Genomic DNA, 18,723 nt, shown 5'->3' with positions numbered 1-18,723 from the left:
CATTAAGATGAAGTGGTCTGGGTGCCTAGAGTGGTCCTTTAAGGGAGGACTGCTTGCAAGAAATATGCAAAGTTCAAGATAGAAACCTTGATGTGAAGAATGCTAGACCCCAAACATCAGCAGAAAACCGCTTTTAGATCTTTTCACATTTTTGTAGTAACTTCTTTACTCCTGAAAAAATGAGTGTCAATTATGTCCCTGAGTAGATAAGTGTGTCATTTATGTTCTTATATATGCCTTTAATAATCAGTAACTACCATTCAGATTCCACAACGAGCAAGGTTGCATGGACTGTCGTGAAGAATGTCCACACTGGCTCAATTATGATTACATTGGTCTTGCCCATGATTAGGTTTCTGAATAACTCTTGGGACCAAAGGCTGAGGTAAAAATACAAAACCTAATTTCACGTGTCAAGTCTCAACAGTGGCTTCCTATGTTCTATAGGATTCTGTTCAAAGTTCATGTGCCTACTTACAAAGCTCTCCATAACTGTGCCCGTGCTTACATCTCCTCCCTCATTAGCAGATATTGTCCAGCTAGGCCTCTATGGTCCACTGACGCCCTGTTACAGTCCCTTTCTCACACCCTTTTCTGCAGGACTTCTCCATGGTTATCCCCTCCTTATGGAATGCCCTGTTACGACATCCAATTTTTTTTAGTCTCTGCGCTTCTTCACAAAATCCCTGAAACATACTTCTTCGGCTCTCCCCTTAACTCCATGCCCTTCAACCTTCCTCTAATTTGGAACAGTGCATTGTAAGTTTTTTATGTTTAAAAAAAAAAAAAAAAAAAAATACTGTTATCATTAGGTTTGTTCAATAAAATTTGAATTGTACTCTTAATAGTTGATAACATGAGAATTATGCTGACTGTTATTTACATCAATTATTTAGGTAAATGAGAAAAAAATTAATTTGCATAATAATTTGGAACTGGGTGTAGATGTAGAGATTCCTTATCAGGTATTGCCCAAAAAGGGATCTGCTGGTAGCTAGCTAGCAGACCCAGAGTACTGTATGTCAAAATAAAAAACAAAACACAAAACTAGAAGTATTTTTATAGAGTGAAGATATCTGTATGTATGGAAACATGAAAGAAATCACACAAGAGTCAGCATACGTCCCACAACCCAAAAAAACTCCAATACATAGGGCAAAAGTCTGCATTTATCAGCTTAACATTTTCAGAATTTCAGCTTATCATTTTTGAGCAACTGAAGTACTCGGGTTCATATTAATACAGTGTACAATGTAGGCAAGCAGAAGTCATGTTATCTCCATGCTCAACACAGAAATTAACAATGTCCACCTCAAGACACTCTATAATAACATCGCCTTTGAGAATGATGTTTCAGCCATCTCTACTACCTTAGCACACATGCTTTATTTCTGCATTATTTTTCTCCACAGTGGATGAAGCCAGAACTTTACATGCATACTACTAAATATTCTGTCAGATTCCTCTCTGCTGTTACAAGGAACCAAAGTTTTTACATACAACAAATCTAAAACATACATATTCCCTCAACTTTAAAGGGAAATTATAGTGTCAGGAAAACAAAGTTGTTTTCCTGCCACTATAGCACAATCTGAATTTAACAAAATAACAATATAAAACAATCTGAATTTAACAAAACTGAGGCAAAAAGATTGTGACTAGAGAAATTTAGTTTTTTTTTGCAAATCATTTTTTGCCCTTATGGATTCAATTAGCAAAAATTCAATGCTCTGTGAATTTGCCTGTTAAACTCCATGGCTCTAGGCAACTGTCCCATTCTGAAATTATTTTGTGTATCAGGCCAAGTAGATTGGATTTGTACCCTGTATAAATAAACAGGCTTCAGTATGCCTTCTTTACGTACTAATTTTTCAGTTCATTTGGATAACCCTATGGATTGTTCCACATATTTTCTGTATTGCGGCTTTAGTCTTTTTATGCTGCAAGTATTATGCAGAATGTTCATTTCCCTATTGCTTTCCACTATCAGGCTGCTCTACAACTGATTGACAACCACTGGCAGAATTTAAATTCAACAATGAAAGCATTTTTCAGAACAGCAATGTGTTCAGCTGGAGGTTTATACTTGGGAGGGGATAGGGTTTATGGTGCTTGCAGTGTCCCTTTTAATGTTTCACACATGTAAAGTTAATAAACAGACTATTAAAGTTCATAAAGAAGCTGCACTTGCACAAGTCTCAACAGCAGGTTGATCCCTCCACGACCAACCATGAAACTTGCATTCTGTGCTTAGAGTCATATTGTGCCATTTGGCTAACAATATCCCTTAAAGGACCACTATAGTGCCAGGAAAACATACTTGTTTTCCTGACACTATAGTGCCCTGAGGGTGACCCCATCCTCAGGGTCCCACTCCCGCCGGGCTGAAGTTGGAGGAAGGGGTTAAACTTACCTCTTTCTCCAGCGCCGGATGGGGATCTCTCCTCCTCCTCTCCTCTTATTCTGTCACCGGATGAATGGGCATGCGCGGCAAGAGCCGCGCGCGCATTCAGCCAGTCCATAGGAAAGCATTATCAATGCTTTCCTATGGACGCTGGCGTCTTCTCACTGTGAAAATCACATTGAGAAACGCGGAAGCCCTCTAGCGGCTGTCATTGAGACAGCCTCTAGAGGCTGGATTAACCCATAGGTAAACATAGCAGTTTCTCGGAAACTGCTATGTTTACAGAAAAAAAGGTTTAATCCTAGCTGGACCTGGCACCTAGACCACTTCATTGAGCTGAAGTGGTCTGGGTGCCTATAGTGGTCCTTTAATCAGCTATCCAGCAGAAGGAAAAATAAGTTTAAAAAACAAAACAAAAAAACAGCGCTATTACATGAAAGGTACATTACGATAGCCAAGCAAGCTCTATTTCAGGTGTAGGCAACCTTCAGCACTCATAAATCTCCCATGATATTATGCCATCATTACAGGTGTAAAAGCATTAAAGGACCACTATAGGCACCCAGACCACTTCAGCTCAATGAAGTGGTCTGGGTGCCAGGTCCATCTAGGATTAACCCTTTCTGCTGTAAACATAGCAGTTTCAGAGAAACTGCTATGTTTACCTATGGGTTAATCCAGCCTCTATGGCTGTCTTATTGACAGCCGCAAGACGCACTTCTCACTGTGATTTTCACAATGAGAAGACGCCAGCGTCCATAGGAAAGCATTGTGAATGCTTTCCTATGAGACTGGTTGAATGCGCGCGCGGCTCTTGCCGCACATGCGTATTCAGCCGATGACATCAGAAGAGGGAGGAGAGTCCCAGCGCCAGGCTCCCTGGGAAAAGGGATTAACCCCTTCCTCGCCACGGGAGTGGGACCCTGAGGGTGGGGGCACTCTAGTGCCAGGAAAACGAGTTTGTTTTCCTGGCACTATAGTGGTCCTTTAAGGGAGATGCAGTGGAGAACATCTAGAGTGCAGAATGTTGCATACCTCTATTCCATAGTGCAGTATCAGAGCTACTCTTTATGTTAAGAGGAACTTTATCACACGTCAATTGTCACAGGGAGCCAGTGGTAATGTATGAAACGTATATACACATACATACACACCAAGATGGGGACCAGAGAACTCCCCCACACATTAACTGGGAGAATTAAACGAACATAAAAATATATATAAAACGTTTAAAAGAGAGCAACGTTATGCTATTTATATAACACCATGCTCCAACACCTGCTATGTCCAATTATAGTAAATATAGTGTACTCACCGGTCAGTCAACACGCTCAAATATAGGGCTCCGGAAACTATTGCCAAGACCCGCCCACATTCTCTGACCCCAGACTGGATCACGTGACATCCATTTTTGAGCTAGCGACTGGTCTAAATTAACATCCATCATCCTGCCTCCTTCTGGCACTGAATGGTGGAGCCAATGGGAAACAGAGAAACAGACACACACTGTTTATATTGCAGGACTGGCGATAACATAGCAGCCACATTAGTTCTGGGCAAATTATGAACTAGATATTGAAAATATATTTAAATGGCTGTTATAAGAAACCATGTAGTGACTATTCCCAAAATAAACAGTTAACTTTGGCACTCTGCTTTATTGGAGGACTGGTAGCAGCAAGAGTGCCAAATAATTGTCCTATTAGGCTTATAGCGATCACAGTTGTGTTTTAATGTCATGCAGGAGTCTCAGTTTGAGAAGGTATGAAAATATGTACCAGATTTCTAATCAACTGAGAACAGGTATAAAAATTCAGTGACTTACGTAGCCCCTCAATCTGTTATGAAACTACAATTTACTTGTTACACGAAGAGCTTTAAGACTGGCAAGAATCATGGAAATCATACGGTAGTTGCACAGACAGCAGTTGGAGTTTCCATCAACAAAAATGGCGGCAGAGACCTCTTGCCCAGGTAGCGGTAGCTGGTGCACGTGGGTAACAGGTCTACCTATCGACCAATCAGTGTGCCTGGTCTGTGCTGTATTTGGAAGTGGAGGCTGTTGTGCGATCAGGGAGAAGGAGCTGGCTGTAGCTGTGCGTTCTGTGTTTGATATACAACGTTCTGTAGCATTCTAAAGGGTGCTAAATAAAGTATATAGCTGTACACTCCGGGCTTCCCGGTATACATATCAAGATGAGCAGCACCACCAAGCTATGTCAACGTCTTAGGAAATACAACGATCTGCCGGTCTGGGTGGTGGAAGATCACCATGATGTATGTACATTTTGTATGATGCCTACATTCACCCCAAGTGTCCTTATTTAGGCGGCACAGTTCCTATTTTGGATAGAAATCCTCCCCTCCCCCCCCTCTATTTTCGATCCTAATGTCTACCTTTTCTAGAAGTGCTACATTGTTAATGTTTCTGCGTGAGTGAAAGAGCTCCACAACACTAATACTCACTGTTGTATTACTCCAACCACTTAGATCCCTTCAGTAATTTAAAGTGGTCAGAGTGGTAGGAGTCAGTATATGTCCCTTCCACGTATGCCAGCCCATAGACAGCTGTGGGCCCTAGCTGAGAAACAAAATAGATTGTTCAGGAACTGAATTTGGCAGTGTAAAAGAAATACCCATCAGTGTACAGCCCCAAGCAGAACTATTTATATCCCACAAACTCACACAAGTAAACTAAGTAAATAGACCCGCTCAGTAAGTAAGAAGGGGACCCCAAGTAGATTAGTTAACCAGTGTCATCCTCAGTTACCTAGTGGCACTGTGACTTGGGCCAAGAAGCCAGCTGGCAGGGGGCATGTGGATAGCTGTCAAGGGTAGTCAGAGCTCCCCTAGACTCCCCAATAATGCCCTATGTGGCCACCACTTTTTACCCCCACCACCCAAAACGGCACCCCATCTGGAAAAATAAACAACCTCGAAACGCTTATCTTAAAATTTTGTAAACATGGCCGGATCAGCCATCCTCTGCAAAGTCCACATCTGCCTAATGTCATTCTCTGGGAAGGTGCTGAATTTGGAGAGCCTTTACCTGTAACCTGTCCCGTCATTATAACATCCGCCTGCGAGGCAGCCCAGAGGGAGATCTTAAGGCTCGGCTCGCCTGTTGGACCTTCTGTGCCCCATAGACCCAGACATACCTTATGGCCGATGGAAGGTTGAAGTGTGGCAGCCGTGAGACATAATCCTACGGCTCCACTATTTTGAGATTTCCTTATGGGCGCCAGGAATACTGAGCAGCATTATCCAGCTATGCATATTGGACGTAAAAACCCAAGGGCAGAGTACAGAATATATGATAGAGTCCTAACCGCAACATCTGAGGAAAAGGATTTAGGGGTGATTATTTCTAATGACTTAAAGGTAGGCAGACAATGTAATAGAGCTGCAGGAAATGCAAGCAGAATGCTTGGTTGTATAGGGAGAAGTATTAGCAGTAGAAAGAGGGAAGTGCTCATGTCATTGTACAGAACACTGGTGAGACCTCACTTGGAGTATTGTACGCAGTACTGGAGACTGTATCTCCAGAAGGATATTGATACTTTAGAGAGAGTTCAGAGAAGGGCTACTAAACTGGTTCATGGATTGCAGGATAAAACTTACAAGGAAAGGTTAAAGGAACTTAACATGTATAGCTTGGAGGAAAGACAAGACAGGGGGGATATGATAGAAACATTTAAATACATAAAGGGAATCAACACAGTAAAGGAGGAGACTATATTTAAAAAAAGAAAAACTACCACAACAAGAGGACATGGTCTTAAATTAGAGGGGCAAAGGTTTAAAAATAATATTAGGAAGTATTACTTTATTGAGAGGGTAGTGGATGCATGGAATAGCCTTCCAGCTGAAGTGGTAGAGGTTAACACAGTAAAGGAGTTTAAGCATGTGTGGGATATGCATAAGGCTATCCTAACTATAAGATAAGGCCAGGGACTAATGAAAGTATTTAGAAAATTGGGCAGACTAGATGGGCCGAATGGTTCTTATCTGCCGTCACATTCTATGTTTCTATGCCAGAGCTGCAACCTTTCTGGCAGTTCGATTTTAAGATTGAGGGCAGCATCACCATAGTCTTCTCTTTGTGGAATGCCAAGATTTTGAACTGGTGTCCCCAGGCAAAATTAATCTGGTTGGTCTTTAGCAGATCCGTGTGAGGCTTCGACTCCCTCAGTAGGTTGGCCTGGCAAATGTCAGGGAATAGCTGGATAATGCTGCTCAGTATTCCTGGCCCGTAAGGAAATCTCAAAATAGTGGAGCCGCAGGATTATGTCTCACGGCTGCTACACTTCAACAATCCATCAGTCATAAGGTAAGTCTGGGTCTAAGGGGCACAGAAGGCCCAACACGCGAACCTTAAGATTTCCATCTGGGCTACCTCGTAGGCGGAGGTTATAATGACGGGACAGGTTACAGAGGTCCTCCACAGTTTCCTCACGTTTGTATATCCGTCATCTGAGGTAAATGGTGATGTTATCCAGGTGGTTATTGGGCGTCACTACAATTTCGACTTGCTCTTTCAAGTCTGCAGTCCGTTGCCCCACTGTTCGGACTTCTGTATGCTCTTAGAGATAGCTTGACAGATGTACGCCTTGAGGTTACCTATGTGGTGTAGGAATTTCTCTGACAAGTCCGTTACTAAAGGGGAGTTGCCAAGGCCTAGGTCTTTAGCGGGAGAAAAGTACATCGCAGTGCAGGCGCCATCTTTGGTGCTTACTTGAGGCCTGCTGGTTGGGGCAAAAAGTCACCACTGAGGCCGCTTTTGGTTTCTGATTTTCTTTTTTTGGTGTTGTAGCAGTCCTTGGTGTGGGGGTAACTAGGCAATGAGTTTGGTGCATGGATGTATTAAAATTTGCATGTGCTTGGAGCAGAGCCACATGATCAGGCTGCCATTCAGCTCGATGGCCAAGCCATGCTCCCTCAGTGCCCTTTTTTTTTATATATATAATTAAAGGGACACTCCAGACAACTAAACAGCGTGCTGTAAAGCTGTGTGAAGAATGTCTTGCAATGGCAGCAGACAAGTAAACTGCAGGTTTTGCATGCTGTTTTTAGAAATACCTTCAATGAAAATATGCATAATTAAATGCATGCAAGTTTTATTTGAGGTATATCTACTAAACAGTGGTATTTATTGTTTGAGTTGTTGGATGTCCCTTTAATAATTATAAACTAAACAAATTTGTGTTCGTGTCCTTTATGGTTGAATTTGCCTATTTGCATGGTTCCATCACACTTTTTTTTCTTTTTGTTTTTTTTAACATTTCTTCTCAAGGAACCCACATAATATACATTATGATTTTAGGTTTGCAACCCATTGTTAAATTGAAATATACTGGACACTAAAATAAAGTCTCCAATATATCTTTATTTGACATTTCCATGTGCCAAATGAGTCTGAAGCAGGGTGGATTTGATTTAAATCAAACTGATTTAAATCACGTAAACTGATTTAAATCACAATTTAAATCACTAGTCAGTAAGGCTTGATTTAAATAATAGTTTTCTACATAAAGATTAATTCTTGCTGGTATAACTTTAATATGCAAGTAGATGAAGATTTTTAGAATAACAACTTTTCATATTGGTTTTTTTATCCCCAGTTTAATAGGTTAATCATTCATATTTGGACAACTTTTCTGTTGTACTTAGGAAGGAGAAAAATAATCATTACCTTAATAATAATTTAAATAGATTTATTCAACTGAAACAATAACTTTACAGCATATGTTATTTGCTTAAACAAACATCCATGTTTGTTAACTAATTTGGCTAAGCAAAATATATATATTTTAAGAAACTTAGACTGTCAGCCCAGCCTACACATGAAAAACTTAAATACTGTCCTCTGTAGCTCACTTGTCACCTTCATCTTCTTCTTTGTTCATAATCTGGAAAAGAAAAACAGCTTTTCTGCTTTATCGGGTCCCAAACGATTTCTCAATTTAGAATGAATGAGTCCAAAGGAAGAGAATATTCTTTCAACGCCTGCATAAGAAGCTACTGCTGTTAAAAGTGAAATCAGTCTCTAAATCCAGGTGCTTAAGTGACTTCCACCAGTTCACTGGTGTGACTTTCTTTAAAATATCTTCAGCAAACATTTATTTCTTGAATGGTTCCCCCTCCCCCTTAGCTTTCAAGTTTATTATAGTTGGCATTACAGATGAATGATTGCTAGATACCCATGTCATAGCTAACTCCTCTTCCTCAGCACTTAAGTTTTGACCCTGGTACTGGAGATTGACAATATTTGCCAAAAATGAGCTGGAGACAGTACTTGTCCCATTCGTTTTTTTGTAATGCTTGTAATTTAATTCTGTCCATGTGTAGTTCTGTTTTTATGTTTTCACTCAGTTCCTTCCAAATTTCAACAGCATCAGCAATAAAACAGCTATTTTTCTGTATTTTGTTTAAAGCTTCAGAGATGGGTTTCAGGATGCTCAGCATATGTTCAACATTTCTCTTAAAGGACCACTCTAGGCACCCAGACCACTTCAGCTTAATGAAGTGGTCTGGGTGCCAGGTCCAGCTAGGGTTAACTAATTTTTTTATAAACATAGCAGTTTCAGAGAAACTGCTATGTTTGTGAATGGGTTAAGCCTTCCCCTATTTCCTCTAGTGGCTGTCTCACTGACAGCCGCTAGAGGCGCTTGTGTGATTCTCACTGTGAAAATCACAGTGAGAGCACGCAAGCGTCCATAGGAAAGCATTATGAATGCTTTCCTATGTGACCGGCTGAAGGCGCGCGCAGCTCTTGCCGCGCGTGCGCATTCAGCCGAGGGGGAGGAACGGAGGCGGAGAGGAGGAGGAGTGCTCCCCGCCCAGCGCTGGAAAAAGGTAAGTTTTAACCCTTTTCCCCTTTCCAGAGCCGGGCGGGAGGGGGACCCTGAGGGGGGGGGCGCACCCTCAGGGCACTCTAGTGCCAGGAAAACGAGTATGCTTTCCTGGCACTAGAGTGGTCCTTTAAGCCCAATGTTGAGGATTTTGGCCGTGACAGTGCTATCTATTTTATCTCGATTTTGTTCACAAACTGTCATCAGAATAGGCCAGTACTTGATATACTACTCAAAAAAGCCCACCAGAGAGTTCCATCTAACACCTTGTGGGAGCGTTAGCTTGGTTCCACCCATCCTTTTCAGAGCTGCAGCAGCAAAATGATTGTTACGGAAGTATTTAGCAATTTCAAAAACCTTAGTCTTAATTTCTGGAACACCTAAGTCTTTGGCTAAGAGGTGCAGCAAATGAGCACTGCAACCATATGTTATTAGCTTTGTATTCACTTCCTGCTATTCTAAATTTCTTCTAATCTTTGATACATTTGCAGCATTGTCTGTGACCAAACTGCGTACTAGACATTTGAATTTTTGTTCACATGTTATTATAGCTTTTACTGCCACTTCTTGTAAGTTTTCTGCTGTGGGTGCATTTCCTGACATATCAATTGTTTGTGCAAGGAAGACTTTCCCTTCTTCTGTTGTTATACAAGCACATACAATGGGATCATTGTGGACATTACTCCACCCATCAATACTTAGGTTAACAATTCTACCCTACAGAGCTGTTGCACATTGCTCCATTTCTCTGTCATACACTTTATCCAGCAGTTTCCCTGCAACATCTTCTCTGCTGGGTGGACTGTATCCTGGCCTCAGTGACTGAACCATATTAATGAAATGTGGGTTCTTACAAAAACCTCTGGAAGAGCATGACATTGTGAATGGATTAATGGAATTTATTTACCAAAATAATTAAACATATACAGCCTTATTCTACATAATTAAAAAAGTAATCTTTATTTCATGATGGAATAGCCTTTGCCTGGTAATATATTTTGCTCATAAAGCATTTTATTTAAAAAAAAATCTGATTTAAATAAAAAAAAATAAAAAATCATTGATTTGTATCCACCCTGGTCTGTAGCATGGTTGGCAATAATGGCTCAGTAAATCACCTAATACAGCTTAATGCTATATATATATATATATATATATATATATATATATATATATATATATAAACATTTATATTTTTTTTTTATGTGCTCAATTAACCAAATGGTTATGCCTCGTTCTTTCATACTGTTTCTCTCAATGGGATCCTTTTGATAGGTTGAGAACATCAACTGCTTATCTCAGCTGATCAGTTGCTGCCTGTCTAACCCTACCTCATGCTACATTGCATAGAGGAATGGAAAGATGGAAGGTATAAATGTTGAGCGCTGGATGCCCAACCAATTGGTTTAAAGGAACACTAGGCACCATAATAATTTCATCTCACTGAATTAGTTATGGTGCCTGGAGTTACCTGTTGCTGTCTCTGACTGGCATGTTGTACTGTTTTTGTGCAATTTAACACTAAATAAGTGTTCTGGCTCCCCACCGTCCATCCTGTAGTGGAGGTGAGGCCAAGGCAGAGATTACAAACTTCCTTCTGGCTATATCGATTCATACCCGCAGTCACCTGACACACTCTGCTATCCCCAGTTACCCATTGCTACTCAGGCTAATGCTTCCTCATTAGACCAAGCAGCTCAGAGGGATGTGCTGCAGGAGACTCTCATATAGCATAAAAACTATTTTACCCTAAATGGAAGGAGACTCCAAACACTATAACCACTTCTATGAGATAAGCAGTTATAGTGCCTCTTTAAGTCTTAAAGGTAAGAAGGTGACATGAGTGTTCATTTAACTCTCACTAAATGCATATTGGCATGTCGCCTCCTCAATGCAGTATTATGGATTGAATGTGGGTTTACTTCAAATATGTACAGAAAATAACGCATTTTGTATGTATATGTACGTACAGTATATGCTTTTATTAAATTCCTTTGGGCTATTGAGCTGCCAAACGAAAGTAGTTTAGAATATTGTAGAAACATTGTTATATATAATCAAGATATTGACATACATCATCTTCTTTATCGAGGGAGACATTCCTTATTTATAAAAGTTGTCTATCTCTACTGCTACGTCTGATGTGTCTAATGGAATGAAACATGCCAGCTGTGGATTGATCTTTACTCTCTTTCACCCCAATCTTCTCTGCAGGTTCTGCCCTTTATCTATCGAGCTATTGGATCAAAACATCTGCCGAGCAGTAACCTCAGCTTTATTCACTTTGATTCCCACCCAGACCTCCTGATACCTGTGAACATGACTGCAGACACTGTATTCGACAAGGAAGCTCTGTTTAGGTATAATTCTTTGCGTAAATTTATGTGACCGCTATATCAGACAACATGTGGTTTTATTACAGAAAGGTTGATAGTGAATCACTAATGAGATTTAGGGGAGTGACAAAAGCGATGTTATTTTGGTTCACTATTCAAGTACGTAAGTTGTTAAAATTAAATAATAATGAGCTACAGCTATAGGTTCGATAGATAGCAGTACTACGTTAGGAAAACACATGGTACATGTACCCCCAGGGGTACAATTCAGTGCCTCCGGGCGGATGCAAAAAAAATGGTAATGGCTGTGGTGCGGATGCAATGCATGGACCGGAAATCGTAGGGTGACGGTTCATCGGGTGGCCCACGCACTTAGTGTTACCTGATGGGCATGTGCCACGAGGGGCCCATTATGCGCAGGAGCTGTTTAACGGCGTAACTGGTCCCTTCTAATGTGCAGGGAAATCTCGGTGGAATTGAGAGATGGGCACTCCCCTCCCCACCCCCTTTCCCAACATGTGGGACAGGGAGAGGAGAAAGCCCCCAACTCACATTAGTCCCAGCCAGCAGAAGCTATCCTTCTGCACCTACAAGGTAGAAAACTGGAGGATGGTTAGAACTGTGACCTGTGTGTTTTGGCAGTCTGTGTCTGTATGTAGTGTTTGTATGTTTATCTGTGTCAATGTGTGCATCTGCATGTGTCGTTGTTTGTATTTATATGTGTGTATCTACAACACTATCTGTATGTGTGTCTGTGCATCTCTATGTGAGTTTGTGTGTGTATCAATGTTTGTATCTGTATGTGTGTCAGTGATTGTATCTGTATATCTGCACATTTGTCAGGTTGTGTATCAATGTGTGTGTGTATCTGTGTGTCTATGTATCTGCGCTTGTCTATCTGCACAGTGAGAAGCAAGAAGTGCCTGGAGGAGCAGGGATACCGGGGGAAGAGTAGAAGCAAGGGAGAGGCTGGGGTAGAGGAGAAGGGTAGATGGGACAGGAAAAAAAGTTAAATTTGAAATAACTGCAACTGTATTAACAAAAATGTTGCTAATATGAGGGGTACAATTTAAGGAAATAGGATGCCAATGGGTACTCAAGTGAAAAAAGGTTGGGAACCACTGCTATAGACAAAAATGAATGCAAACAAAATAAGACTGTGCTTTCCATTTATGTAGATCTAGTAGAATACCTGCAAATGTAGAGCCAGGTACATGTAAATATATAAAAATAATGTAGGGATGGGAAAATAAAGGAAAAGTTTTGTAGGGTATTATTGCTAAATAATTTATTAATAAGTAAAAAGAGCAAGTTGGACTCACATTTTATAAAATTGTTACCACCATATCATCCCTTATAGGAGTTCCCAATGCAGACTCCGTTTGGCGTCCCATTAGTTGCTGAGTTGTTAGTGTTGGGAGTTGTTTCGCTGCTTGCTAATTATTAAGAGAGTCAATAAATAATTATTTTCTAATAAAGTTCCAACTGCAGATGTCTTTGTTCCAAACACAACTGGCCATTACACAGGCTTTGTCAATGGTACCAACTCCTAACACAACCCAGGAACTGACGGGACGCCAAACAGATGGGTCTGTGCATTGGGAACTCCTTCAGGGAGTGATATGCCGGTAACCATTTTATAAAATGTAAGAGTCCAGCTTGCTTTAAAGGAACACTATAGGGTCAGGAATACAGGTTTGTGTTCCTGACCCTATGGTGTTAAACCCATTTAGGTGACTTGCCCTCCCCCCCCCCCCCCCCGTCAGTCCCCTTAAAAGGACTTAAAACTCACTTTATTTCCAGCGCCACGTGTGTCTTGTGGTGATGGCCCGCCCCCGATCCGCCTCCTTCATGACATCATCATAATTGCCACAGGGAAAGCATTGGATTGGCTAACATCAGCATGGGGGCGTGGCCAAACGCCGTTTTGGCCAATCAGCACTTCTTCATAGAGATGCACTGAATCAATGCATCTCTATGAGGAAAATTCTGCGTCCCCATGCAGTGTGGGGAGACGCTGAACGGCAGTGCTGCCTACTGTGCAGCACTGAGCCAGGAAGCACCTCCAGTGGACATCTGAGGAGTGGCCACTTGGAGGTGTCCCTAGGGGCAATGTAAACACTGCCTTTCTCTGAAAAAGCAGTGTTTGCATGAAAATGCCTGCATAAAATGATTATACTTACCAGAACAACTACATTAAGTTGTAGTTGTTATGGTGACTATAGTGTCCCTTTAACATTATTATACTATGAGCCTTTTTCTTTGATTTCCTCACTTTCTTTTTGTATATTTAGATGTACCTGGCTATGATTTTTGCAGCAGTGAAACAAACAGAGACTATTTTAAGACCTGCCTATAGCTATATTAACTCTATATACACATGATATTGGAATACCGGTACTATTATATCTACATACATAGGAGGCAGTGTCTTATTTTTTTGCATTGATAAATAATTGTATGTAACAATTGTATGTAACAAAAAATCTCATCTACTAAAGATCTCTTACGGGCACGTGATAACTTGGGTCTGGGATAGGCAACTTTTTTAGGAGTGTTGTACCAATAATACTTTGATATACTAAAAAGTGTGAGCTGTGTGTGTGTGTTTTTTTTTTTTTTTTTTTTAGTATATAGGAATATATAGTCTGTAAAATCTATTTTCAATAAAGGTTTCCCCCAAGCGGCATAATCACTACAGCCTGCTTTTGTGGTTATGATGCTAGGAGCACCGCGGTGCCATTCCTTGGTAATAGGGTCCCATGAGACACTGAGCCTCACCAGATGGTGGCTTAACCTGCAGTTCTCCTGAAGCCATCTGGCAATCCAGCCACTCATTCATTGACTGTGAATGTCAACTGATCACTCTCAGCCAGTGAATTATACTCTGTGCACAGAATTGACACAGGCCATTTCAGAACCCTCATTCCAGGCTGCCTAATAACGATGCCGGAAGTGTAGTTACACCTCTGGTTGCTAGACTAAATATCTCTTTATGTGCAGTATTTCTATTCTGATATGCATATACAGGCTGCCTGCACCATAACTGCTTAAACAATGGAGTAGTCACATTGGAGTACTGCTTTAATAGGGGGGAGGAAAACCGGAAGTCTGTATAATAGAATTCAATACAATGCTTGAGCGTGATTATCACCTCTGCTGTCAGACAACCAATTTGCATAGATTTCACATTAGGGATCGACCGATATACTTTCAGGCCGATGGCCCTTAACTTACCAATATCCTGTACATTTACCATTTAAAAAAAATAAAATAAACTATTACTACACAAATCTACTGTTAACTGAACAGGTTTATTATTTATTTTTTTGCAAATCTTTTTTTTTAATTAAGGTAAATGCACAAAATATACATGCCAGTCAGAATGTTTTATGTTTTCAAGAATATGTGTGTGTGTGTTTTGTGTAGTGGATGCAGTGTTTGTGTAGTGTGTGTATATAATGAATGCAGAGTGTGTTTGTGTAGTGTGTATGTAATGTGTGTAAATTGGGGGAGGGGCATCTTTATTTTAAATTTTTTTTTTTTTTTAAATTGGTTTTTAGTCCCCCTTCCTTGCTTCTTACTTGGCCAGGGTGGGGGGAATATGGTATTCCCTGGTGGTCCAGTGGCATGGACTGTGCAGCTCCCTTCAGCTCCCCTATCTAACTCTCGCGGCCAGCGTGGCAATACTCTGACGGCGGGACTCGCAAGATTTAGACAGGGGAGCTACTGGAAGGTAAGTAAGCGCTTTCTGCGGGCCCCCAGGACCCCCGGGCTTGCCATGGGCCTGGTGGTTCTGGTCTCAATTATCGGCAATATCGATATCTCTGTAGGCCGATACCGAATATCGGCTGAGCCCTAATTCGAATAAGTAACATCTGCTTCCGGCTGACTAATAACCCCAATGATGTGGATTTACACCTCTGGCAGCAGAGAGGTTAGACTCTGTATGTGCCGCATTTCATAACTAAACACTGCACATAGACTCTAGGCTCCATGACTACTTCAAATCACTGATGTAGCCATTCAGGGTTATTTACTAAAGTGAGAATTCAAAGTGAATTCTATTATAAAACCAGAGTAGCCAAATTGAACGCATAGCTGACTTTTTCCAGTTGGGGCTCTAAGCCTCATCTTGGCTCCCTCAGCTCTGTCCTTGGCACCTGGCAGTCAACATGGAGAAATTAAACAATGCTTGCATTTCTTCTGTGAATTTGCAATGTTGCCCGGCCTTCACCTTGTATGAATTGGATTGTAATGTAATCTTTATTTATAAAATTTAAAGATGGGAAATAAAAGAAGAAAATCCAGATCAAAGACTGTATCAAATTGAAAAAGTAAAGGCTGCATGTTCTTTTAAAAAAATGTATTTTTATTTCTGTTGTGTGATTTATAGTGTATAATGTTCACTGTATACAAATATTTTACTTGTAAAGTCTAGATAAAGTAATAATCTAGATCCCATATTTACTTGACATTTGTGCATTTTCTTTCTTATTGCTCTGTTTTTGCTTGTATGAATGAATTGTCTAACGCACTTCAAATACTGTAATCCGCTGTAATACGCTCCTGTGTTCAGACTTGCAATTGTGCTGTCACTTTAACTTTGCATCTCTCCTGAAGAATGCTTGAGTGATTTCAGTGGTGTATAGAAACCTTTAATTGAAAAAGGTAAATAATGCTCATTAGAAAACTATTATGTGATTGCTAAATGGAAAGCTTTCTTCTAAGATGCATTTTCTTGTAAGATTCAATATTCTGCTATTTCATTGACTGAAAGATCTATACGATTAATTGCTTCTCCAACTGAGAGTCCCTTAGGACGTCAAACGTCACAGAAAAAGACCTACTTGTACTTAATTATTGAAAGGTAAATGGGATATTCTACTGTTTACCTAACTGGCAAACAAATTGAATAGTCAATTTAACAATACCGTATATACTCGAGTATAAGACGAGTTTTTCAGCACATTTTTTGTGCTGAAAAACACTAACTCGTCTTATACTCGAGTCAGTTGTCTGTATTATGGCAATTTACATTGCCATAATACAGACATGGACCGGGGGCTGTCAGGAAGCTGTTACTTACCTTCACAGCAGCTCCTGTCAGCTCCCTTCTCTCTTCTCCGGTGCGTGCAGCTCCCAGGTCAGCTCCCTCTGCAACTCTCGCGAGAGCCGCGGGGTCAGAGCGTTGCCACGGGTTACCGTGGCAACGCTCCGCGCGGCCGCGAGAGTTGCAGAGGGAGCTGACCTGGGAGCTGCACGCACCGGAGAAGAGAGAAGGGAGCTGACAGGAGCTGCTGTGAAGGTAAGTAACAGCTTCCTGACAGCCCCCTCCTACAGCCCATCCACTGGACCACCAGGGAGTGAGAGCCCCCCTCCCTGGCCAGCTAACAAGCAGGGAGGGGGGACGAAAAAATACAAATATTAATAATAAAACAAAAAATAATTAAAATAATAACATAAAAATAATAATACAAATAATAATAAAATAAAAAAAAATAGTTACCTAAAAAAAATAACATTTAAAAAAATATTAAAATAATAATTAAATAATAATTAATAAAATGCCCACCCCCCACCAATGCTCTGCACTCATACACACACACTGCACATACAAACACTGCACATACACACACTGCACATACACACACTGCACTGCATTCATTTTAAACACACTGCATTCATACACACTGCACTCACACACACTGCACTCATATACACACACTGCACTGCATTCATTATACACACACTGCATACACACTGCACTCATACACACACACTGCACTAATACACACACTGCACTGCATTCATTATATACACACTGCACTCATATACACACACTGCACTGCATTCATTATACACACACTGCATACACACTGCACTCATACATACACACTGCACTCATATACACACTGCACTCATATACACACTGCACTGCACTCATTATACACACACTGCACTGCATTCATTATACACACACTGCACTCATACACACACACACTGCACTCATACACACACACACACTGCATTCATACACACTGCACTCATACACACACACACTGCACTCATACACACACACACTGCACTCATACACACACACACTGCACTCATACACACACACACTGCACTCATACACACACACACTGCACTCATACACACACACTGCACTCATACACACACACTGCACTCATACACACACACACTGCACTCATACACACACACTGCACTCATGCACACACACTGCACTCATGCACACACACTGCACTCATGCACACACACTGCACTCATGCACACACACTGCACTCATGCACACACACTGCACTCATACATACACACTGCACTGCATTCATTATACACACACTGCACTCATACACACACACTGCACTCCATTCATTATATACACACTGCACTCATACACACTGCATACACACACACTGCATACACACACACTGCACTCACACACACACACTGCATTAATTATATACACACACTGTAAATAAATATTCAGTTAATATAATTCTTTTAGGATCTAATTTTATTTAGAAATTTACCAGTAGCTGCTGCATTTCCCACCCTAGTCTTATACTCGAGTCAATAAGTTTTCCCAGTTTTTTGGGGTAAAATTAGGGGCCTCGGCTTATATTCGGGTCGGCTTATACTCGAGTATATACGGTAGTTTACAAACTGTCAGAAGCTGAACTGCCATCTAGCATTTCAGTGATTTACTCCTATTTACTCCTTGATGATGTTAGGCCATTCCATGCTGTCCTAAATATATTGATCTGTAACGTAGTTAGGACACCATGGAACGTCCTGCAGTTTTGGTGAAAGCAGGGTTAAATAGCTGCTCACGTCAGGGGAACACAGGCATTAATCAGTACCTTGGACTACCCGCTCTCAGCAGATTGACACATGAGCACTGCATACAGCCCTTTAAATCCATTTAAATGTACAGGTAATATACATTCTCAGATTGCCCTAAACAGATGGAGAACCCCAGTGATTGGCAATGGTGTTCGCCTGGGGAATCCCCATGTTGATGTCACTGCTTACGTCAGCAGAGGTAATCTTTCCGAGTTTAGGTTGGGTTATTGTAGATGTATGTTCAGGTTTAGTCTATGCATAGGGT

At 41.0% G+C, this 18,723-nt stretch overlaps 2 protein-coding genes across 3 annotated transcripts in view; one reads left to right on the top strand and one right to left on the bottom strand.

Annotated features, from left to right (window-relative positions):
* The window catches only part of DROSHA (drosha ribonuclease III), a 169,148-nt gene extending 165,361 nt beyond the window's left edge, over positions 1–3,787 (bottom strand). For both annotated transcript variants that reach the window (XM_063451827.1, XM_063451828.1), the window contains exon 1: positions 3,720–3,787. The gene's annotated coding sequence lies outside the window, so the exon portion shown is untranslated. The remainder of the gene's footprint in view (positions 1–3,719) is intronic.
* Positions 3,788–4,442: 655 nt separating this feature from the next.
* C4H5orf22 (chromosome 4 C5orf22 homolog) overlaps positions 4,443–18,723 on the top strand; it is a 105,162-nt gene continuing 90,881 nt past the window's right edge. The window contains exons 1-2 of the mRNA XM_063450561.1: positions 4,443–4,681; positions 11,470–11,615. Coding sequence (XP_063306631.1) covers positions 4,601–4,681; positions 11,470–11,615 — 227 coding nt within the window. The 5' untranslated portion in view covers positions 4,443–4,600. The remainder of the gene's footprint in view (positions 4,682–11,469; positions 11,616–18,723) is intronic.

The sequence above is a fragment of the Pelobates fuscus genome, chromosome 4 (genome assembly GCF_036172605.1).
Source record: "Pelobates fuscus isolate aPelFus1 chromosome 4, aPelFus1.pri, whole genome shotgun sequence".
Lineage (NCBI taxonomy): Eukaryota > Metazoa > Chordata > Amphibia > Anura > Pelobatidae > Pelobates > Pelobates fuscus.
This window is presented reverse-complemented; position numbering and strand designations above follow the sequence as displayed.